Here is a 22922-nt window from a genome sequence, read left to right as displayed (position 1 = left end):
AGTCCATAAAAAGGTACCCCCAATTTAACTGCTAGAATAATTACCCTAGAAGGGTTTTGAGAATAATCAGACAATCTACTAGGGAACAGAAAAAATGCTTACAACAAAGAGAGTTATGGCTTAGAGGTGAAGAAATGCTGGAAGAAAGTAGCAATTGCCAAAAGTCAAGACAGATAAGTCATTTCAAAGGATATTAAAAGATATCATGAACAGTTCCTCAGCCACTGAGAAAATATGATAAAAGGCAATATAGTTTTATCAAAAGTGTATCATGCCAGATTAACCTAGTACCTTCCTTTGACTGGCTGATTAAGATCTCTTCAGATGATAGAAAAACAGTGTTATACAGTGTCAAGTGGTATTTTTCAGTCGGAAAAGACATGGCTGAAGGAATTGGCTAATGTAGAGATAGCAACAGGTAGCACTGAAAGAAGAAGCCTTACCCTAAAGAAATGTTAAAAGTGGCATTCCCTGAGAATCGCTTTGGGCATAGAACTTGTTCAACATTTCCATTACAGACCCTGCTGCAAAATGTAGGAGTTTTCTCATAACATGTGCTGATGATACAAAGTTGGCAGGTATCATTAGCACAGGAGAGAACTGGGGTATCTTCCAGAAATAACTGAATGAAACTAAAGACTGGAGCAACACCACTGGGGTGACTTTCTTTGGTACAAAATGAAAAAACTTGTGTATTTCAGGATTAATGATAGAAATGCCTTCTCTAACCTAGGAGCATAAGCACCGAAGAGAAAAGGACTTTAGGGCCTGAGCTTACCACAGCTGTGATGCAGCTATGAAAAAAGCTGGTGTCATCCTAAGATGCATTGTTCAATACACTTCCAGTAGAAACGGGAATATTGATTACTTTGTAAAGGTACTAGTATAACCTTGCCTGGAAGGCTGTGTGTAATCCTGGTTGCCCTCATTCAAGGAAGGTGATTCCTAATTGGAAGATATGAAGAGACGAGTGGTAGGAGTTGCCCAGGAAAAAAAAGAATTTATTTTAGAAAAGGAGACTAGAAAAGTATGGCTTGTCTAATCTAGCAAACAAAGGATGATAGCACTGTCTGTAAAAATGTTTAAAATTATGACAGGCAGGGGAGCACAGAAGAAGAGAAAAGGAAGAGAGGAATATTTAATCCAGAGGGCAATGTTGGCACAAAAGCAAACGGACACGCACTGACCGTGGATACTTTTAGGCTGGCAATTAGATAATGTTTTCAGAATGTTTTCAGGGAAACAGACTTCTCAACTAAAAAGGTCCCTTTGAGTGTCCTGGATATTAAAATGTTGGACCCAGATTATATGTGCAGTCCCTAAATGACTTGTAAGGAAGGCAATGTCATCTGGAAGGCCCTGTAGGTCATACAAAAAGTTTAGTGAAAAGAATTAGGCTGAGGGAAAGAATGTAAGCATGCAGGAGTGAATATTTCCCAAAAGATGGTTTCTATGTATATCTGAAATTTTAGAAAAAAAATATAACATATACACATACTTTTTGTGATGTAGTGCAGTGCTATAATTAAAGTTTATCACAATGTCCTAGGATGAAATTAAAAAGACAACGACAATGAAGTACTGCCCGCATTGACAAAATAGCGTACAATCTAAACTTTGCTTTACCAGAATACATAGCGTTATTTTTGTAAGCAAAACATCCTAACCTTTGCATAAAATTATCTAGTTCAACAAGACAATATGGTTAGAAATTTTATAGAAATATTATGGTGCTGCCTCTTGCAAACTCCTGTTTAATCCAAGTAGTCCCTTCTAAGTCAAGGTGATGAGTCAGATAAATAAAGATGACTTACAGGAGTAATAATCTATGAAATCAGGCTCATATCTTACAATAAAAAGACATTATGAGAGTACATTCATTAAAAAGAAATGACAGGGAAATACCTGTTCGGACACTCACTGAAGTCCTGCTAGTCTCACCACAAGATAATACTGCCACAGATATTGTGTATACATGACCAGGAAGCAGATGGTTAAATATAGCTTTTGTCTCATTTGTAGTGGTTTTATTGATCTCCCGGTTTCCATCCATGAGGGAAGCAATGTAGATGCTGCCTCTCCTGCCATCCTCTGGGGTCCAGCCAAATTGTATTGCTTCCCCAGTCACATTCCGAACTTCAATAGAAACTGGCATTGCAAAGAGAGAAAGTTGCTTGAAGCTGAGGAAAGTTAAGTTCACTTCCACAATTCTACTCATTTAACATTGAAGGAAAAAAATACAAAATAAGCAAACACAAATCTTTGTGAGTTTCCTGAGGGCTGATTTCAGCCTTATTCCCCACTCTCCTGCAAAGCAGAAACTCTTTGCTCTATGAAGGCAAATCACACATTAATGTACAGCATCCGAAGGCTCCAAAACAGAAAAGGGTGACATTCTCCTTGCTTCTAGTCTTTCTCACTACAGACAAGGCAGCTGCTCTGGTGAGTATTAGAGGTGGACTGTTTGGCATTTGACTCAGACTGATATCTCAGGAGGATGGATTACTAAAACACAGTCAGGAAACCCCAAGTTCAGAGTAACAGACAGGCATTTTAAAACTGTGCTTCATAATAACTTTAAGAAAAAATCAACTATCACTCTAGTTTGTCCCTGGAGGTAGGCACTTTTGCCCATGTAGGGCTTTTCCAAGGTGTAGAAACTGCTTGACTGAGATTTGTACGATTATACATTTTCAGTGGTTCTCCCAGGCTTCCTGTTCTGAAATTGTATCTGGAGATTTTACTTCATAGATGATATCACTGGTGAACAAGAATATCTGATGTGATTTTAATAATGCATTTTGGATAGTTTTTATTCTAGTATGCAAGTCTAAATATTTACTCACTGCAAGGTCCTGATGCAAATGTGGTAGCTGAAATGGAATTGGCTGTGGATCCTGTAAATCCAACTGTACCACTTTCTCGAGGGACTGCAGTCGTATGTTCTGTAAAAATAGCAATTTTGAGGCAGGGAGTAGAATTACTTTTAAAAGTTTCACCAATTTAATGCTATTTAATCATTTTTTTAAATGTTCATAAATAACTTACAAAAAATGAGTTCAGAAAATATCCTTACATTGCTGGTCTAATTTGTTACCACTGGGCCCATTCTCACATAAAATCCAATCCATCAAAGCCCAGTGTAAGTAATCTTAATAAACTACTACCTCAGGGAAGATCAGGGGAGGGAAAAGACCTTATATGCAAATTTGTAAAGCTTAAGGGAATTATAGTATAAAGCAGTTACGTGAAGGTAGATTCTGCTTCTGTTGACAAGCTCTCCCTGGAACTTGGAGACTGTTATCTGTGAATCCTTCCTTGCATTGACAGGAATAAGTTCCTCCTTCAGCAGTGCAGATGGCATGTTTGGAACAGTCATTTAACCCTGGCTGACAACTATTCCTTGCTACAGCAAAGGTAAACAAAACAGAAAAAGAACAATATTTTAACACGTCATTGGGAAAAGAGTTAGAGAGAATACTGTTTCCAACTGCCTTACCCCACCTAAATCCTATCTCATTCACTGTTCCCATCAGTGACAGGTAAACTAATATTTGGATTCATAAGGAAGCATGAAGTCATACCTTCTATAAAAGTCCTTTTAAGATCAACTTTCAATGTTGTACTTATGTTAAAGGCCTCCATAAAAGCATCTGAAATCTCTCTTTTTGTTATACTTTCGCCTACATCCAACACAATGTTGAAGTCCACAATCACGCTGCCATTCTTGAGGCTATTAATCACAATATGCATTTTTCCTTCCTTTATTAATTTTCGGATCTCCTTTGGCAGCTGTTCCTCAACCTGCAAAGTAAAAAGTTTTTTTTTCTCTCCTTTACCATCAAAATTGTTAGAGCAGTATACCAGCCATAATTTATTTCTAAGCATCTTTCATAGAAGGGGAATCTGTACACCTGCCAGAGAGACTTTCATTTAAACCAGGGCCTCCAAGGACCACAACATAAATGAGAAATAACACCTGAATAATCACTACTTTGGTTCCAATCTTCACCCCTTCTTCCCTAGCCACACTTAAGATTATTCATGCCTGCATCCTTGTGATTATTTACATTAGAAAGAGCTCAACAGAAAAAGGAATTTTATTTTAAAAGTCCTAAGTAAAATACCTCCTTAATGAACTTAGTTTCAAACTCCTTAAATGCTGTACTTGATCTGTTCTGATATTCAGGTATAAAATCTTCATTGAGAATCCTAGTGGTTCCATTGAAGACTTTAGCAGCTGTGGAGATATTGAAGACAGAATAACCAGTCAAAGTATAGGCATTGTTTAAAAATGCTTCCCCTGCTAAGCACCTCTAGGGATAAGAGAAGCTAGAGATGAAGATAGTCAGGTTAACTCCCCACATCACAGCTGGCCAAAACACAACTCATAAATACTCTGTACCACTCACTGACCACTGTATTCCTCACCTTTTAATTGATGTGCCTCTGAGGGCAGAGGACAAGCTGTTACATGATGGGAAAGGGTGGCCCGCCCTGCCCTTGGGATGTGTGCCTCACAGCATAGCAGCTTTGAATACTAGCTCATGCAAAGGCTTGCCCTTGTCCTGCAGTGTATTGACTGTGAGGGCAGTTGAACACCAAAACAGGCTGCCTAGAGATGTTGTGGAGTCTCCATCCTTGGAGATATTCAAAACCCGACTGAACACAGTCCTGAGCAGCCTGCTCTAGTTGATCCTGCTTGAGTAGGGGAGTTGGACCAGATGATCACCAGAAGTCCCCAATTATTTTGCGATTCTGTGACTCTGCTCCTTCCAACTTGTCACTTCCTATACCATGCATAGCTGCTATGCTGGCCCATGGGGGTCACAGAGGAAGACTTCAGATATTTCAGTTATGAACTTAGCAACACTGGTATATCTTCGTGTGAGCATCTGCCATGCTGCAAGTGCTTACTGGAGAGGAAGCTGGGAGTTGCAGTCCATAGTGGGAGCTGCAGGATTCCAGGCTTTCCTAGGGATGTGGCTTGAATCTGATGGCTACCAAGTAACAGGGAACTCAAAAGAGAGTACAACTTATATGTGAAGATGCAGGAGCAGGCCAGGCTTGGGAAGTAAGGAGTATGGAGCTGGGAGAGACTGGCATGTGGAACTGTGGTTCTAGTTCAGCAAGGTATTGAATTTAGCAGGAAGATAAGGGAGGCTATAGATCTCAGCCTCATGAAAAAATTGCAGACTGGCTCCTAGTATCTGAAAGTTTAGCCTCCATTCTCCTATTAATTTCAGGGTATAGCTTATTCATGTCTAAGATGGTGTTCAGTGAAAAGGGGCTTCATCTTCCAGCCATGTACTTATTAACTTTGTAATGGAAAAAAGGAGAGGTTCCCAAGGAAATACCTGTCCGAACTGTCATCGAGGTACTGACATTCTTAGAGCAAGTTAAAACGTCCACGGATATTTGGTATTCATGATCAGGAAGCAGCTTTCGAAATGCAGTACTTGTTTCATTTATGCTTTTCTCCTCTCTCACTCTAGAGCCTCCCCACAGACGCACTGTGTAAGGACTGTCTCTTCCGCCGCCTAGAGGTCTCCAGTTGAATTGTATCATTGTGCTGGTCACGTTCTCCAGGTGTATAGAGAAAGTGATAGGGGCTAAAAAGGAAAAAGGAAACTCCTGTGAATAAGACATGTACTTACAGTCTGTGTGTCTCCGAGAGTAACGTATTAATGTAAAATTGATTGTGTAAGGAACAATTTAAGTCTCTGCAATGCTTCTGGATAAGTGTGAAAGACCAAATTCTACTTTATGCCTGTGCATGTCTCCCATTGAAGCACATGAAAGCGCTGTGCTCCAACTTAGGGTAGGAATAACGCCTTAGCTCTTGCCTTCAAACTAGAAGATTACTATATCGCTCTAAACTATTGTTTTTTCCACCTTAGGAGGCTATTGTTTTTTCCTGCATTACAAAATGAAGAGATGTTCATTACTGCTTTTGAAGTAGAAAGGAAGCCACCTTGCAAACACCATGCATGCACCAGGAAGGAATTATTGGAAAAAATCCAAGAGCTGCCAGAGCTCAAAGACATTTCTGCAGAATTCTCCCAAAGACAGAACTGCCTCTAAAGCAGCAAAGATAATTTCAGAACTGAACTTAACAACAGCAGCTTCATTACCCAGTAACACTGCTTTACCTGTGCAACATTATCTATGCAACTTTTTACATCTGTTGCACACCGCTGTGAACAAATGCAGGATCTGCCACTGCAGATCAAATTTCAGACTGGAGCCGCAGTTTGTGTGAAATATTTGTTGGTGCATTGATCCAGGCTTAAATTCCTATTTTAATTGAGATAATTGTTCACAGTTAAACTGCCCAGTGCAACCAACATAGCAGAACATTCTACAAAATTGTATTATATATTCTTACCTGTACATTCAGGACTAAATATTAAAATACTCACAGCAAGTTTCTGGTAAAGATGCATTTACAGATGTGAACCGAATGGAACTCTTCGTGGAAACTGCAGAGCTTCCTTTAAGGCTAGTTATGTTATTATGTAAATCAGTAATTGGAGAAATCACTATCATAGTGGAGATTCTTGTAGGCAGATTTGGTTTGGAAGTCAAAAGGGAAGCAGTCGTTTCTGCGAATAAATATGTGGAAAACTCATTAGTACTAAAATAGTTGTATATTAATATTTTTCAATACATATATTTCATAAATATCGAAAATAAAATGTATGAATATTAAAAAATATGAACTAATGAAAAAAATAAAAAATGAAAGAATAAATATATAAATAAAATAAAATTAATTAAAAGGCACAAGGATAAAAAGTAAATAATACAGTAAGAAGAAATTGACGAGATAATGAGGAAATAAAGTCAAAGAAATAACTGATTATTAAGAATTGAAATAAAACAGGATATAACTCATTTTGAAATGACAAAAACAATGTCAAGGCACACTGGTAATGAAAATTTTAAAACTCCGCAAAAATCAGAATATAATACTGAGGAGAAAAAATATAGAGAGAGATGTAAAATTAAAAACTTTACTCTACTCTTAAAAGCTGTATTTTAAAATATATCAAGACCTCAGCACAAAAAAAAAAATTATAACAAAAGGGCCTTTCAAAAATATAATACAAAAAGAAGAAAAATCCATTACCAGAAGGAAGAGAGGACAAGGGAAAAACTGAAAAACATACATGCCTAGACACAAGACTGCTAAAAGAAATAAAGTTAAAACCTGAGAGGCGGGAGGTGGCTGTTAAACTAAAGGACACGAATGCCGGGGGCTGATGGGATGCGGTGGCCAAGCCCCGGCTGGTGCTGCCGCTGGTGCTGCTTGGCTGCCTGCTGGCAAGCGCCCTTGAGGAGCTGCGAAGAGAGGTGGAAGAGACGCTCCCTGCCGCAGAGCTGGGGTCCAGGGACACGGAGCCAGCCCGCCCGCTCGCTCTCACCACGCCTGGCGCAGTAGACTCAGGCCTCCGGCTTGCGAAGGAGGCACTCGGGGCCTCGCTCCCGGCAGATGCTCCGAGTGAGCTCGCCGTCGTAGCTGCAAAGCGCCCGCCTAAGGCGGCCGGCGCAGGCTCCGTCCTCGCTCTGCCGCTCTCCGCCTCTACCGCGGATGCGGTCAGCGGTGACGTGGCGGGAAGGGGAAGGGACGTCTTGGCGCCCAGGCCAGCCGTGGCGTCGCTCGCTTGGCTCGTGGTGGCACTTCCACCTCGGCCCGGAGGAGGCGTGGTAGCGCTAGGAGCGGAGGCGGTAGCCGTGGCAGGCAACGGGCTCCCCGCGGACAACGAGGTGGCCCCAACCTCCGTGGCGGCCTTTCCCTGGCGGAGGGAGCTCAAGGTGACGGCTGCTGCCTGCGGGTCTGCACTGCGAGCCAGCACGGAGGAAAGGCTTGCCTCTGCCGTGTCTGAGGTCGTGGAGGTGCCGGGCACCACGGAAGCAGGCGCCTTTGAGCTGGGTGAGGTCTCAGCCGGGCCGTGCGTCGCCCCCTCTGCCGTCAGCGCACCTGAGCTAGCGTGCGTCGTGCCAGGACTGGAGGAAGGACCCGAGGAGGCGAATGCCGGGGGCTGATGGGATGCGGTGGCCAAGCCCCGGCTGGTGCTGCCGCTGGTGCTGCTTGGCTGCCTGCTGGCAAGCGCCCTTGAGGAGCTGCGAAGAGAGGTGGAAGAGACGCTCCCTGCCGCAGAGCTGGGGTCCAGGGACACGGAGCCAGCCCGCCCGCTCGCTCTCACCACGCCTGGCGCAGTAGACTCAGGCCTCCGGCTTGCGAAGGAGGCACTCGGGGCCTCGCTCCCGGCAGATGCTCCGAGTGAGCTCGCCGTCGTAGCTGCAAAGCGCCCGCCTAAGGCGGCCGGCGCAGGCTCCGTCCTCGCTCTGCCGCTCTCCGCCTCTACCGCGGATGCGGTCAGCGGTGACGTGGCGGGAAGGGGAAGGGACGTCTTGGCGCCCAGGCCAGCCGTGGCGTCGCTCGCTTGGCTCGTGGTGGCACTTCCACCTCGGCCCGGAGGAGGCGTGGTAGCGCTAGGAGCGGAGGCGGTAGCCGTGGCAGGCAACGGGCTCCCCGCGGACAACGAGGTGGCCCCAACCTCCGTGGCGGCCTTTCCCTGGCGGAGGGAGCTCAAGGTGACGGCTGCTGCCTGCGGGTCCGCACTGCGAGCCAGCACGGAGGAAAGGCTTGCCTCTGCCGTGTCTGAGGTCGTGGAGGTGCCGGGCACCACGGAAGCAGGCGCCTTTGAGCTGGGTGAGGTCTCAGCCGGGCCGTGCGTCGCCCCCTCTGCCGTCAGCGCACCTGAGCTAGCGTGCGTCGTGCCAGGACTGGAGGAAGGACCCGAGGAGGCGAATGCCGGGGGCTGATGGGATGCGGTGGCCAAGCCCCGGCTGGTGCTGCCGCTGGTGCTGCTTGGCTGCCTGCTGGCAAGCGCCCTTGAGGAGCTGCGAAGAGAGGTGGAAGAGACGCTCCCTGCCGCAGAGCTGGGGTCCAGGGACACGGAGCCAGCCCGCCCGCTCGCTCTCACCACGCCTGGCGCAGTAGACTCAGGCCTCCGGCTTGCGAAGGAGGCACTCGGGGCCTCGCTCCCGGCAGATGCTCCGAGTGAGCTCGCCGTCGTAGCTGCAAAGCGCCCGCCTAAGGCGGCCGGCGCAGGCTCCGTCCTCGCTCTGCCGCTCTCCGCCTCTACCGCGGATGCGGTCAGCGGTGACGTGGCGGGAAGGGGAAGGGACGTCTTGGCGCCCAGGCCAGCCGTGGCGTCGCTCGCTTGGCTCGTGGTGGCACTTCCACCTCGGCCCGGAGGAGGCGTGGTAGCGCTAGGAGCGGAGGCGGTAGCCGTGGCAGGCAACGGGCTCCCCGCGGACAACGAGGTGGCCCCAACCTCCGTGGCGGCCTTTCCCTGGCGGAGGGAGCTCAAGGTGACGGCTGCTGCCTGCGGGTCCGCACTGCGAGCCAGCACGGAGGAAAGGCTTGCCTCTGCCGTGTCTGAGGTCGTGGAGGTGCCGGGCACCACCGAAGCAGGCGCCTTTGAGCTGGGTGAGGTCTCAGCCGGGCCGTGCGTCGCCCCCTCTGCCGTCAGCGCACCTGAGCTAGCGTGCGTCGTGCCAGGACTGGAGGAAGGACCCGAGGAGGCGAATGCCGGGGGCTGATGGGATGCGGTGGCCAAGCCCCGGCTGGTGCTGCCGCTGGTGCTGCTTGGCTGCCTGCTGGCAAGCGCCCTTGAGGAGCTGCGAAGAGAGGTGGAAGAGACGCTCCCTGCCGCAGAGCTGGGGTCCAGGGACACGGAGCCAGCCCGCCCGCTCGCTCTCACCACGCCTGGCGCAGTAGACTCAGGCCTCCGGCTTGCGAAGGAGGCACTCGGGGCCTCGCTCCCGGCAGATGCTCCGAGTGAGCTCGCCGTCGTAGCTGCAAAGCGCCCGCCTAAGGCGGCCGGCGCAGGCTCCGTCCTCGCTCTGCCGCTCTCCGCCTCTACCGCGGATGCGGTCAGCGGTGACGTGGCGGGAAGGGGAAGGGACGTCTTGGCGCCCAGGTCAGCCGTGGCGTCGCTCGCTTGGCTCGTGGTGGCACTTCCACCTCGGCCCGGAGGAGGCGTGGTAGCGCTAGGAGCGGAGGCGGTAGCCGTGGCAGGCAACGGGCTCCCCGCGGACAACGAGGTGGCCCCAACCTCCGTGGCGGCCTTTCCCTGGCGGAGGGAGCTCAAGGTGACGGCTGCTGCCTGCGGGTCCGCACTGCGAGCCAGCACGGAGGAAAGGCTTGCCTCTGCCGTGTCTGAGGTCGTGGAGGTGCCGGGCACCACCGAAGCAGGCGCCTTTGAGCTGGGTGAGGTCTCAGCCGGGCCGTGCGTCGCCCCCTCTGCCGTCAGCGCACCTGAGCTAGCGTGCGTCGTGCCAGGACTGGAGGAAGGACCCGAGGAGGCGAATGCCGGGGGCTGATGGGATGCGGTGGCCAAGCCCCGGCTGGTGCTGCCGCTGGTGCTGCTTGGCTGCCTGCTGGCAAGCGCCCTTGAGGAGCTGCGAAGAGAGGTGGAAGAGACGCTCCCTGCCGCAGAGCTGGGGTCCAGGGACACGGAGCCAGCCCGCCCGCTCGCTCTCACCACGCCTGGCGCAGTAGACTCAGGCCTCCGGCTTGCGAAGGAGGCACTCGGGGCCTCGCTCCCGGCAGATGCTCCGAGTGAGCTCGCCGTCGTAGCTGCAAAGCGCCCGCCTAAGGCGGCCGGCGCAGGCTCCGTCCTCGCTCTGCCGCTCTCCGCCTCTACCGCGGATGCGGTCAGCGGTGACGTGGCGGGAAGGGGAAGGGACGTCTTGGCGCCCAGGTCAGCCGTGGCGTCGCTCGCTTGGCTCGTGGTGGCACTTCCACCTCGGCCCGGAGGAGGCGTGGTAGCGCTAGGAGCGGAGGCGGTAGCCGTGGCAGGCAACGGGCTCCCCGCGGACAACGAGGTGGCCCCAACCTCCGTGGCGGCCTTTCCCTGGCGGAGGGAGCTCAAGGTGACGGCTGCTGCCTGCGGGTCCGCACTGCGAGCCAGCACGGAGGAAAGGCTTGCCTCTGCCGTGTCTGAGGTCGTGGAGGTGCCGGGCACCACGGAAGCAGGCGCCTTTGAGCTGGGTGAGGTCTCAGCCGGGCCGTGCGTCGCCCCCTCTGCCGTCAGCGCACCTGAGCTAGCGTGCGTCGTGCCAGGACTGGAGGAAGGACCCGAGGAGGCGAATGCCGGGGGCTGATGGGATGCGGTGGCCAAGCCCCGGCTGGTGCTGCCGCTGGTGCTGCTTGGCTGCCTGCTGGCAAGCGCCCTTGAGGAGCTGCGAAGAGAGGTGGAAGAGACGCTCCCTGCCGCAGAGCTGGGGTCCAGGGACACGGAGCCAGCCCGCCCGCTCGCTCTCACCACGCCTGGCGCAGTAGACTCAGGCCTCCGGCTTGCGAAGGAGGCACTCGGGGCCTCGCTCCCGGCAGATGCTCCGAGTGAGCTCGCCGTCGTAGCTGCAAAGCGCCCGCCTAAGGCGGCCGGCGCAGGCTCCGTCCTCGCTCTGCCGCTCTCCGCCTCTACCGCGGATGCGGTCAGCGGTGACGTGGCGGGAAGGGGAAGGGACGTCTTGGCGCCCAGGCCAGCCGTGGCGTCGCTCGCTTGGCTCGTGGTGGCACTTCCACCTCGGCCCGGAGGAGGCGTGGTAGCGCTAGGAGCGGAGGCGGTAGCCGTGGCAGGCAACGGGCTCCCCGCGGACAACGAGGTGGCCCCAACCTCCGTGGCGGCCTTTCCCTGGCGGAGGGAGCTCAAGGTGACGGCTGCTGCCTGCGGGTCCGCACTGCGAGCCAGCACGGAGGAAAGGCTTGCCTCTGCCGTGTCTGAGGTCGTGGAGGTGCCGGGCACCACGGAAGCAGGCGCCTTTGAGCTGGGTGAGGTCTCAGCCGGGCCGTGCGTCGCCCCCTCTGCCGTCAGCGCACCTGAGCTAGCGTGCGTCGTGCCAGGACTGGAGGAAGGACCCGAGGAGGCGAATGCCGGGGGCTGATGGGATGCGGTGGCCAAGCCCCGGCTGGTGCTGCCGCTGGTGCTGCTTGGCTGCCTGCTGGCAAGCGCCCTTGAGGAGCTGCGAAGAGAGGTGGAAGAGACGCTCCCTGCCGCAGAGCTGGGGTCCAGGGACACGGAGCCAGCCCGCCCGCTCGCTCTCACCACGCCTGGCGCAGTAGACTCAGGCCTCCGGCTTGCGAAGGAGGCACTCGGGGCCTCGCTCCCGGCAGATGCTCCGAGTGAGCTCGCCGTCGTAGCTGCAAAGCGCCCGCCTAAGGCGGCCGGCGCAGGCTCCGTCCTCGCTCTGCCGCTCTCCGCCTCTACCGCGGATGCGGTCAGCGGTGACGTGGCGGGAAGGGGAAGGGACGTCTTGGCGCCCAGGCCAGCCGTGGCGTCGCTCGCTTGGCTCGTGGTGGCACTTCCACCTCGGCCCGGAGGAGGCGTGGTAGCGCTAGGAGCGGAGGCGGTAGCCGTGGCAGGCAACGGGCTCCCCGCGGACAACGAGGTGGCCCCAACCTCCGTGGCGGCCTTTCCCTGGCGGAGGGAGCTCAAGGTGACGGCTGCTGCCTGCGGGTCCGCACTGCGAGCCAGCACGGAGGAAAGGCTTGCCTCTGCCGTGTCTGAGGTCGTGGAGGTGCCGGGCACCACGGAAGCAGGCGCCTTTGAGCTGGGTGAGGTCTCAGCCGGGCCGTGCGTCGCCCCCTCTGCCGTCAGCGCACCTGAGCTAGCGTGCGTCGTGCCAGGACTGGAGGAAGGACCCGAGGAGGCGAATGCCGGGGGCTGATGGGATGCGGTGGCCAAGCCCCGGCTGGTGCTGCCGCTGGTGCTGCTTGGCTGCCTGCTGGCAAGCGCCCTTGAGGAGCTGCGAAGAGAGGTGGAAGAGACGCTCCCTGCCGCAGAGCTGGGGTCCAGGGACACGGAGCCAGCCCGCCCGCTCGCTCTCACCACGCCTGGCGCAGTAGACTCAGGCCTCCGGCTTGCGAAGGAGGCACTCGGGGCCTCGCTCCCGGCAGATGCTCCGAGTGAGCTCGCCGTCGTAGCTGCAAAGCGCCCGCCTAAGGCGGCCGGCGCAGGCTCCGTCCTCGCTCTGCCGCTCTCCGCCTCTACCGCGGATGCGGTCAGCGGTGACGTGGCGGGAAGGGGAAGGGACGTCTTGGCGCCCAGGCCAGCCGTGGCGTCGCTCGCTTGGCTCGTGGTGGCACTTCCACCTCGGCCCGGAGGAGGCGTGGTAGCGCTAGGAGCGGAGGCGGTAGCCGTGGCAGGCAACGGGCTCCCCGCGGACAACGAGGTGGCCCCAACCTCCGTGGCGGCCTTTCCCTGGCGGAGGGAGCTCAAGGTGACGGCTGCTGCCTGCGGGTCCGCACTGCGAGCCAGCACGGAGGAAAGGCTTGCCTCTGCCGTGTCTGAGGTCGTGGAGGTGCCGGGCACCACGGAAGCAGGCGCCTTTGAGCTGGGTGAGGTCTCAGCCGGGCCGTGCGTCGCCCCCTCTGCCGTCAGCGCACCTGAGCTAGCGTGCGTCGTGCCAGGACTGGAGGAAGGACCCGAGGAGGCGAATGCCGGGGGCTGATGGGATGCGGTGGCCAAGCCCCGGCTGGTGCTGCCGCTGGTGCTGCTTGGCTGCCTGCTGGCAAGCGCCCTTGAGGAGCTGCGAAGAGAGGTGGAAGAGACGCTCCCTGCCGCAGAGCTGGGGTCCAGGGACACGGAGCCAGCCCGCCCGCTCGCTCTCACCACGCCTGGCGCAGTAGACTCAGGCCTCCGGCTTGCGAAGGAGGCACTCGGGGCCTCGCTCCCGGCAGATGCTCCGAGTGAGCTCGCCGTCGTAGCTGCAAAGCGCCCGCCTAAGGCGGCCGGCGCAGGCTCCGTCCTCGCTCTGCCGCTCTCCGCCTCTACCGCGGATGCGGTCAGCGGTGACGTGGCGGGAAGGGGAAGGGACGTCTTGGCGCCCAGGCCAGCCGTGGCGTCGCTCGCTTGGCTCGTGGTGGCACTTCCACCTCGGCCCGGAGGAGGCGTGGTAGCGCTAGGAGCGGAGGCGGTAGCCGTGGCAGGCAACGGGCTCCCCGCGGACAACGAGGTGGCCCCAACCTCCGTGGCGGCCTTTCCCTGGCGGAGGGAGCTCAAGGTGACGGCTGCTGCCTGCGGGTCTGCACTGCGAGCCAGCACGGAGGAAAGGCTTGCCTCTGCCGTGTCTGAGGTCGTGGAGGTGCCGGGCACCACGGAAGCAGGCGCCTTTGAGCTGGGTGAGGTCTCAGCCGGGCCGTGCGTCGCCCCCTCTGCCGTCAGCGCACCTGAGCTAGCGTGCGTCGTGCCAGGACTGGAGGAAGGACCCGAGGAGGCGAATGCCGGGGGCTGATGGGATGCGGTGGCCAAGCCCCGGCTGGTGCTGCCGCTGGTGCTGCTTGGCTGCCTGCTGGCAAGCGCCCTTGAGGAGCTGCGAAGAGAGGTGGAAGAGACGCTCCCTGCCGCAGAGCTGGGGTCCAGGGACACGGAGCCAGCCCGCCCGCTCGCTCTCACCACGCCTGGCGCAGTAGACTCAGGCCTCCGGCTTGCGAAGGAGGCACTCGGGGCCTCGCTCCCGGCAGATGCTCCGAGTGAGCTCGCCGTCGTAGCTGCAAAGCGCCCGCCTAAGGCGGCCGGCGCAGGCTCCGTCCTCGCTCTGCCGCTCTCCGCCTCTACCGCGGATGCGGTCAGCGGTGACGTGGCGGGAAGGGGAAGGGACGTCTTGGCGCCCAGGCCAGCCGTGGCGTCGCTCGCTTGGCTCGTGGTGGCACTTCCACCTCGGCCCGGAGGAGGCGTGGTAGCGCTAGGAGCGGAGGCGGTAGCCGTGGCAGGCAACGGGCTCCCCGCGGACAACGAGGTGGCCCCAACCTCCGTGGCGGCCTTTCCCTGGCGGAGGGAGCTCAAGGTGACGGCTGCTGCCTGCGGGTCCGCACTGCGAGCCAGCACGGAGGAAAGGCTTGCCTCTGCCGTGTCTGAGGTCGTGGAGGTGCCGGGCACCACGGAAGCAGGCGCCTTTGAGCTGGGTGAGGTCTCAGCCGGGCCGTGCGTCGCCCCCTCTGCCGTCAGCGCACCTGAGCTAGCGTGCGTCGTGCCAGGACTGGAGGAAGGACCCGAGGAGGCGAATGCCGGGGGCTGATGGGATGCGGTGGCCAAGCCCCGGCTGGTGCTGCCGCTGGTGCTGCTTGGCTGCCTGCTGGCAAGCGCCCTTGAGGAGCTGCGAAGAGAGGTGGAAGAGACGCTCCCTGCCGCAGAGCTGGGGTCCAGGGACACGGAGCCAGCCCGCCCGCTCGCTCTCACCACGCCTGGCGCAGTAGACTCAGGCCTCCGGCTTGCGAAGGAGGCACTCGGGGCCTCGCTCCCGGCAGATGCTCCGAGTGAGCTCGCCGTCGTAGCTGCAAAGCGCCCGCCTAAGGCGGCCGGCGCAGGCTCCGTCCTCGCTCTGCCGCTCTCCGCCTCTACCGCGGATGCGGTCAGCGGTGACGTGGCGGGAAGGGGAAGGGACGTCTTGGCGCCCAGGCCAGCCGTGGCGTCGCTCGCTTGGCTCGTGGTGGCACTTCCACCTCGGCCCGGAGGAGGCGTGGTAGCGCTAGGAGCGGAGGCGGTAGCCGTGGCAGGCAACGGGCTCCCCGCGGACAACGAGGTGGCCCCAACCTCCGTGGCGGCCTTTCCCTGGCGGAGGGAGCTCAAGGTGACGGCTGCTGCCTGCGGGTCCGCACTGCGAGCCAGCACGGAGGAAAGGCTTGCCTCTGCCGTGTCTGAGGTCGTGGAGGTGCCGGGCACCACGGAAGCAGGCGCCTTTGAGCTGGGTGAGGTCTCAGCCGGGCCGTGCGTCGCCCCCTCTGCCGTCAGCGCACCTGAGCTAGCGTGCGTCGTGCCAGGACTGGAGGAAGGACCCGAGGAGGCGAATGCCGGGGGCTGATGGGATGCGGTGGCCAAGCCCCGGCTGGTGCTGCCGCTGGTGCTGCTTGGCTGCCTGCTGGCAAGCGCCCTTGAGGAGCTGCGAAGAGAGGTGGAAGAGACGCTCCCTGCCGCAGAGCTGGGGTCCAGGGACACGGAGCCAGCCCGCCCGCTCGCTCTCACCACGCCTGGCGCAGTAGACTCAGGCCTCCGGCTTGCGAAGGAGGCACTCGGGGCCTCGCTCCCGGCAGATGCTCCGAGTGAGCTCGCCGTCGTAGCTGCAAAGCGCCCGCCTAAGGCGGCCGGCGCAGGCTCCGTCCTCGCTCTGCCGCTCTCCGCCTCTACCGCGGATGCGGTCAGCGGTGACGTGGCGGGAAGGGGAAGGGACGTCTTGGCGCCCAGGCCAGCCGTGGCGTCGCTCGCTTGGCTCGTGGTGGCACTTCCACCTCGGCCCGGAGGAGGCGTGGTAGCGCTAGGAGCGGAGGCGGTAGCCGTGGCAGGCAACGGGCTCCCCGCGGACAACGAGGTGGCCCCAACCTCCGTGGCGGCCTTTCCCTGGCGGAGGGAGCTCAAGGTGACGGCTGCTGCCTGCGGGTCCGCACTGCGAGCCAGCACGGAGGAAAGGCTTGCCTCTGCCGTGTCTGAGGTCGTGGAGGTGCCGGGCACCACGGAAGCAGGCGCCTTTGAGCTGGGTGAGGTCTCAGCCGGGCCGTGCGTCGCCCCCTCTGCCGTCAGCGCACCTGAGCTAGCGTGCGTCGTGCCAGGACTGGAGGAAGGACCCGAGGAGGCGAATGCCGGGGGCTGATGGGATGCGGTGGCCAAGCCCCGGCTGGTGCTGCCGCTGGTGCTGCTTGGCTGCCTGCTGGCAAGCGCCCTTGAGGAGCTGCGAAGAGAGGTGGAAGAGACGCTCCCTGCCGCAGAGCTGGGGTCCAGGGACACGGAGCCAGCCCGCCCGCTCGCTCTCACCACGCCTGGCGCAGTAGACTCAGGCCTCCGGCTTGCGAAGGAGGCACTCGGGGCCTCGCTCCCGGCAGATGCTCCGAGTGAGCTCGCCGTCGTAGCTGCAAAGCGCCCGCCTAAGGCGGCCGGCGCAGGCTCCGTCCTCGCTCTGCCGCTCTCCGCCTCTACCGCGGATGCGGTCAGCGGTGACGTGGCGGGAAGGGGAAGGGACGTCTTGGCGCCCAGGCCAGCCGTGGCGTCGCTCGCTTGGCTCGTGGTGGCACTTCCACCTCGGCCCGGAGGAGGCGTGGTAGCGCTAGGAGCGGAGGCGGTAGCCGTGGCAGGCAACGGGCTCCCCGCGGACAACGAGGTGGCCCCAACCTCCGTGGCGGCCTTTCCCTGGCGGAGGGAGCTCAAGGTGACGGCTGCTGCCTGCGGGTCCGCACTGCGAGCCAGCACGGAGGAAAGGCTTGCCTCTGCCGTGTCTGAGGTCGTGGAGGTGCCGGGCACCACGGAAGCAGGCGCCTTTGAGCTGGGTGAGGTCTCAGCCGGGCCGTGCGTCGCCCCCTCTGCCGTCAGCGCACCTGAGCTAGCGTGCGTCGTGCCAGGACTGGAGGAAGGACCCGAGGAGGCGAATGCCGGGGGCTGATGGGATGCGGTGGCCAAGCCCCGGCTGGTGCTGCCGCTGGTGCTGCTTGGCTGCCTGCTGGCAAGCGCCCTTGAGGAGCTGCGAAGAGAGGTGGAAGAGACGCTCCCTGCCGCAGAGCTGGGGTCCAGGGACACGGAGCCAGCCCGCCCGCTCGCTCTCACCACGCCTGGCGCAGTAGACTCAGGCCTCCGGCTTGCGAAGGAGGCACTCGGGGCCTCGCTCCCGGCAGATGCTCCGAGTGAGCTCGCCGTCGTAGCTGCAAAGCGCCCGCCTAAGGCGGCCGGCGCAGGCTCCGTCCTCGCTCTGCCGCTCTCCGCCTCTACCGCGGATGCGGTCAGCGGTGACGTGGCGGGAAGGGGAAGGGACGTCTTGGCGCCCAGGTCAGCCGTGGCGTCGCTCGCTTGGCTCGTGGTGGCACTTCCACCTCGGCCCGGAGGAGGCGTGGTAGCGCTAGGAGCGGAGGCGGTAGCCGTGGCAGGCAACGGGCTCCCCGCGGACAACGAGGTGGCCCCAACCTCCGTGGCGGCCTTTCCCTGGCGGAGGGAGCTCAAGGTGACGGCTGCTGCCTGCGGGTCCGCACTGCGAGCCAGCACGGAGGAAAGGCTTGCCTCTGCCGTGTCTGAGGTCGTGGAGGTGCCGGGCACCACGGAAGCAGGCGCCTTTGAGCTGGGTGAGGTCTCAGCCGGGCCGTGCGTCGCCCCCTCTGCCGTCAGCGCACCTGAGCTAGCGTGCGTCGTGCCAGGACTGGAGGAAGGACCCGAGGAGGCGAATGCCGGGGGCTGATGGGATGCGGTGGCCAAGCCCCGGCTGGTGCTGCCGCTGGTGCTGCTTGGCTGCCTGCTGGCAAGCGCCCTTGAGGAGCTGCGAAGAGAGGTGGAAGAGACGCTCCCTGCCGCAGAGCTGGGGTCCAGGGACACGGAGCCAGCCCGCCCGCTCGCTCTCACCACGCCTGGCGCAGTAGACTCAGGCCTCCGGCTTGCGAAGGAGGCACTCGGGGCCTCGCTCCCGGCAGATGCTCCGAGTGAGCTCGCCGTCGTAGCTGCAAAGCGCCCGCCTAAGGCGGCCGGCGCAGGCTCCGTCCTCGCTCTGCCGCTCTCCGCCTCTACCGCGGATGCGGTCAGCGGTGACGTGGCGGGAAGGGGAAGGGACGTCTTGGCGCCCAGGCCAGCCGTGGCGTCGCTCGCTTGGCTCGTGGTGGCACTTCCACCTCGGCCCGGAGGAGGCGTGGTAGCGCTAGGAGCGGAGGCGGTAGCCGTGGCAGGCAACGGGCTCCCCGCGGACAACGAGGTGGCCCCAACCTCCGTGGCGGCCTTTCCCTGGCGGAGGGAGCTCAAGGTGACGGCTGCTGCCTGCGGGTCCGCACTGCGAGCCAGCACGGAGGAAAGGCTTGCCTCTGCCGTGTCTGAGGTCGTGGAGGTGCCGGGCACCACGGAAGCAGGCGCCTTTGAGCTGGGTGAGGTCTCAGCCGGGCCGTGCGTCGCCCCCTCTGCCGTCAGCGCACCTGAGCTAGCGTGCGTCGTGCCAGGACTGGAGGAAGGACCCGAGGAGGCGAATGCCGGGGGCTGATGGGATGCGGTGGCCAAGCCCCGGCTGGTGCTGCCGCTGGTGCTGCTTGGCTGCCTGCTGGCAAGCGCCCTTGAGGAGCTGCGAAGAGAGGTGGAAGAGACGCTCCCTGCCGCAGAGCTGGGGTCCAGGGACACGGAGCCAGCCCGCCCGCTCGCTCTCACCACGCCTGGCGCAGTAGACTCAGGCCTCCGGCTTGCGAAGGAGGCACTCGGGGCCTCGCTCCCGGCAGATGCTCCGAGTGAGCTCGCCGTCGTAGCTGCAAAGCGCCCGCCTAAGGCGGCCGGCGCAGGCTCCGTCCTCGCTCTGCCGCTCTCCGCCTCTACCGCGGATGCGGTCAGCGGTGACGTGGCGGGAAGGGGAAGGGACGTCTTGGCGCCCAGGCCAGCCGTGGCGTCGCTCGCTTGGCTCGTGGTGGCACTTCCACCTCGGCCCGGAGGAGGCGTGGTAGCGCTAGGAGCGGAGGCGGTAGCCGTGGCAGGCAACGGGCTCCCCGCGGACAACGAGGTGGCCCCAACCTCCGTGGCGGCCTTTCCCTGGCGGAGGGAGCTCAAGGTGACGGCTGCTGCCTGCGGGTCCGCACTGCGAGCCAGCACGGAGGAAAGGCTTGCCTCTGCCGTGTCTGAGGTCGTGGAGGTGCCGGGCACCACGGAAGCAGGCGCCTTTGAGCTGGGTGAGGTCTCAGCCGGGCCGTGCGTCGCCCCCTCTGCCGTCAGCGCACCTGAGCTAGCGTGCGTCGTGCCAGGACTGGAGGAAGGACCCGAGGAGGCGAATGCCGGGGGCTGATGGGATGCGGTGGCCAAGCCCCGGCTGGTGCTGCCGCTGGTGCTGCTTGGCTGCCTGCTGGCAAGCGCCCTTGAGGAGCTGCGAAGAGAGGTGGAAGAGACGCTCCCTGCCGCAGAGCTGGGGTCCAGGGACACGGAGCCAGCCCGCCCGCTCGCTCTCACCACGCCTGGCGCAGTAGACTCAGGCCTCCGGCTTGCGAAGGAGGCACTCGGGGCCTCGCTCCCGGCAGATGCTCCGAGTGAGCTCGCCGTCGTAGCTGCAAAGCGCCCGCCTAAGGCGGCCGGCGCAGGCTCCGTCCTCGCTCTGCCGCTCTCCGCCTCTACCGCGGATGCGGTCAGCGGTGACGTGGCGGGAAGGGGAAGGGACGTCTTGGCGCCCAGGCCAGCCGTGGCGTCGCTCGCTTGGCTCGTGGTGGCACTTCCACCTCGGCCCGGAGGAGGCGTGGTAGCGCTAGGAGCGGAGGCGGTAGCCGTGGCAGGCAACGGGCTCCCCGCGGACAACGAGGTGGCCCCAACCTCCGTGGCGGCCTTTCCCTGGCGGAGGGAGCTCAAGGTGACGGCTGCTGCCTGCGGGTCCGCACTGCGAGCCAGCACGGAGGAAAGGCTTGCCTCTGCCGTGTCTGAGGTCGTGGAGGTGCCGGGCACCACGGAAGCAGGCGCCTTTGAGCTGGGTGAGGTCTCAGCCGGGCCGTGCGTCGCCCCCTCTGCCGTCAGCGCACCTGAGCTAGCGTGCGTCGTGCCAGGACTGGAGGAAGGACCCGAGGAGGCGAATGCCGGGGGCTGATGGGATGCGGTGGCCAAGCCCCGGCTGGTGCTGCCGCTGGTGCTGCTTGGCTGCCTGCTGGCAAGCGCCCTTGAGGAGCTGCGAAGAGAGGTGGAAGAGACGCTCCCTGCCGCAGAGCTGGGGTCCAGGGACACGGAGCCAGCCCGCCCGCTCGCTCTCACCACGCCTGGCGCAGTAGACTCAGGCCTCCGGCTTGCGAAGGAGGCACTCGGGGCCTCGCTCCCGGCAGATGCTCCGAGTGAGCTCGCCGTCGTAGCTGCAAAGCGCCCGCCTAAGGCGGCCGGCGCAGGCTCCGTCCTCGCTCTGCCGCTCTCCGCCTCTACCGCGGATGCGGTCAGCGGTGACGTGGCGGGAAGGGGAAGGGACGTCTTGGCGCCCAGGCCAGCCGTGGCGTCGCTCGCTTGGCTCGTGGTGGCACTTCCACCTCGGCCCGGAGGAGGCGTGGTAGCGCTAGGAGCGGAGGCGGTAGCCGTGGCAGGCAACGGGCTCCCCGCGGACAACGAGGTGGCCCCAACCTCCGTGGCGGCCTTTCCCTGGCGGAGGGAGCTCAAGGTGACGGCTGCTGCCTGCGGGTCCGCACTGCGAGCCAGCACGGAGGAAAGGCTTGCCTCTGCCGTGTCTGAGGTCGTGGAGGTGCCGGGCACCACGGAAGCAGGCGCCTTTGAGCTGGGTGAGGTCTCAGCCGGGCCGTGCGTCGCCCCCTCTGCCGTCAGCGCACCTGAGCTAGCGTGCGTCGTGCCAGGACTGGAGGAAGGACCCGAGGAGGCGAATGCCGGGGGCTGATGGGATGCGGTGGCCAAGCCCCGGCTGGTGCTGCCGCTGGTGCTGCTTGGCTGCCTGCTGGCAAGCGCCCTTGAGGAGCTGCGAAGAGAGGTGGAAGAGACGCTCCCTGCCGCAGAGCTGGGGTCCAGGGACACGGAGCCAGCCCGCCCGCTCGCTCTCACCACGCCTGGCGCAGTAGACTCAGGCCTCCGGCTTGCGAAGGAGGCACTCGGGGCCTCGCTCCCGGCAGATGCTCCGAGTGAGCTCGCCGTCGTAGCTGCAAAGCGCCCGCCTAAGGCGGCCGGCGCAGGCTCCGTCCTCGCTCTGCCGCTCTCCGCCTCTACCGCGGATGCGGTCAGCGGTGACGTGGCGGGAAGGGGAAGGGACGTCTTGGCGCCCAGGCCAGCCGTGGCGTCGCTCGCTTGGCTCGTGGTGGCACTTCCACCTCGGCCCGGAGGAGGCGTGGTAGCGCTAGGAGCGGAGGCGGTAGCCGTGGCAGGCAACGGGCTCCCCGCGGACAACGAGGTGGCCCCAACCTCCGTGGCGGCCTTTCCCTGGCGGAGGGAGCTCAAGGTGACGGCTGCTGCCTGCGGGTCCGCACTGCGAGCCAGCACGGAGGAAAGGCTTGCCTCTGCCGTGTCTGAGGTCGTGGAGGTGCCGGGCACCACGGAAGCAGGCGCCTTTGAGCTGGGTGAGGTCTCAGCCGGGCCGTGCGTCGCCCCCTCTGCCGTCAGCGCACCTGAGCTAGCGTGCGTCGTGCCAGGACTGGAGGAAGGACCCGAGGAGGCGAATGCCGGGGGCTGATGGGATGCGGTGGCCAAGCCCCGGCTGGTGCTGCCGCTGGTGCTGCTTGGCTGCCTGCTGGCAAGCGCCCTTGAGGAGCTGCGAAGAGAGGTGGAAGAGACGCTCCCTGCCGCAGAGCTGGGGTCCAGGGACACGGAGCCAGCCCGCCCGCTCGCTCTCACCACGCCTGGCGCAGTAGACTCAGGCCTCCGGCTTGCGAAGGAGGCACTCGGGGCCTCGCTCCCGGCAGATGCTCCGAGTGAGCTCGCCGTCGTAGCTGCAAAGCGCCCGCCTAAGGCGGCCGGCGCAGGCTCCGTCCTCGCTCTGCCGCTCTCCGCCTCTACCGCGGATGCGGTCAGCGGTGACGTGGCGGGAAGGGGAAGGGACGTCTTGGCGCCCAGGCCAGCCGTGGCGTCGCTCGCTTGGCTCGTGGTGGCACTTCCACCTCGGCCCGGAGGAGGCGTGGTAGCGCTAGGAGCGGAGGCGGTAGCCGTGGCAGGCAACGGGCTCCCCGCGGACAACGAGGTGGCCCCAACCTCCGTGGCGGCCTTTCCCTGGCGGAGGGAGCTCAAGGTGACGGCTGCTGCCTGCGGGTCCGCACTGCGAGCCAGCACGGAGGAAAGGCTTGCCTCTGCCGTGTCTGAGCTTTGGCCAGCGCTAGTATTTGTGATATTTTGAGCCATATGTGTTATTGTTATGCAGGAGTTTGGAAGGGCCGAGTTAGAGGTGGTCACTTCCTTATTGCTTTTCCCAGGGTTTTCTGACTTATCACTGAATGTATTTTTCATGTCTTCTGTCAT

General features: G+C 60.2%; 2 protein-coding genes across 2 annotated transcripts in view; both read right to left on the bottom strand.

Annotated features, from left to right (window-relative positions):
• The window catches only part of LOC138065801 (uromodulin-like 1), a 15550-nt gene extending 7727 nt beyond the window's left edge, over window positions 1–7823 (bottom strand). The window contains exons 1-8 of the mRNA XM_068931213.1: window positions 7214–7823; window positions 6423–6605; window positions 5358–5612; window positions 4128–4240; window positions 3585–3804; window positions 3248–3406; window positions 2847–2945; window positions 1906–2148 (exon numbers count right to left, since the gene is read on the bottom strand). Of these exons, the coding sequence (XP_068787314.1) occupies window positions 1906–2148; window positions 2847–2945; window positions 3248–3406; window positions 3585–3804; window positions 4128–4240; window positions 5358–5612; window positions 6423–6549 (1216 nt within the window). The 5' untranslated portion in view covers window positions 6550–6605; window positions 7214–7823. The remainder of the gene's footprint in view (window positions 1–1905; window positions 2149–2846; window positions 2946–3247; window positions 3407–3584; window positions 3805–4127; window positions 4241–5357; window positions 5613–6422; window positions 6606–7213) is intronic.
• On the bottom strand, window positions 7240–22922 carry LOC138060930 (mucin-19-like). Its single transcript, XM_068907133.1, has 2 exons — window positions 7428–22922; window positions 7240–7344 (listed from the first exon to the last, which is right to left on the bottom strand). The coding sequence occupies exons 1-2, from the start codon at window positions 22920–22922 to the stop codon at window positions 7240–7242; spliced, it is 15600 nt and encodes a 5199-aa protein (XP_068763234.1).

Source organism: Struthio camelus, chromosome 1 (genome assembly GCF_040807025.1).
Source record: "Struthio camelus isolate bStrCam1 chromosome 1, bStrCam1.hap1, whole genome shotgun sequence".
In the NCBI taxonomy this organism is placed as follows: domain Eukaryota; kingdom Metazoa; phylum Chordata; class Aves; order Struthioniformes; family Struthionidae; genus Struthio; species Struthio camelus.
This window is presented reverse-complemented; position numbering and strand designations above follow the sequence as displayed.

What these genes read in the sequence shown, in the direction of transcription:
- LOC138060930 (XM_068907133.1), bottom strand. Translation starts at nt 22,922, where the DNA reads ATGACAGAAGACATGAAAAATACATTCAGTGATAAGTCAGAAAACCCT. An exon ending in AGTCTACTGCGCCAGGCGTG is followed by an intron (nt 7,345 to 7,427) that starts GTGAGAGCGAGC and finishes CTCTCTTCGCAG; the next exon opens with CTCCTCAAGGGCGCTTGCCA.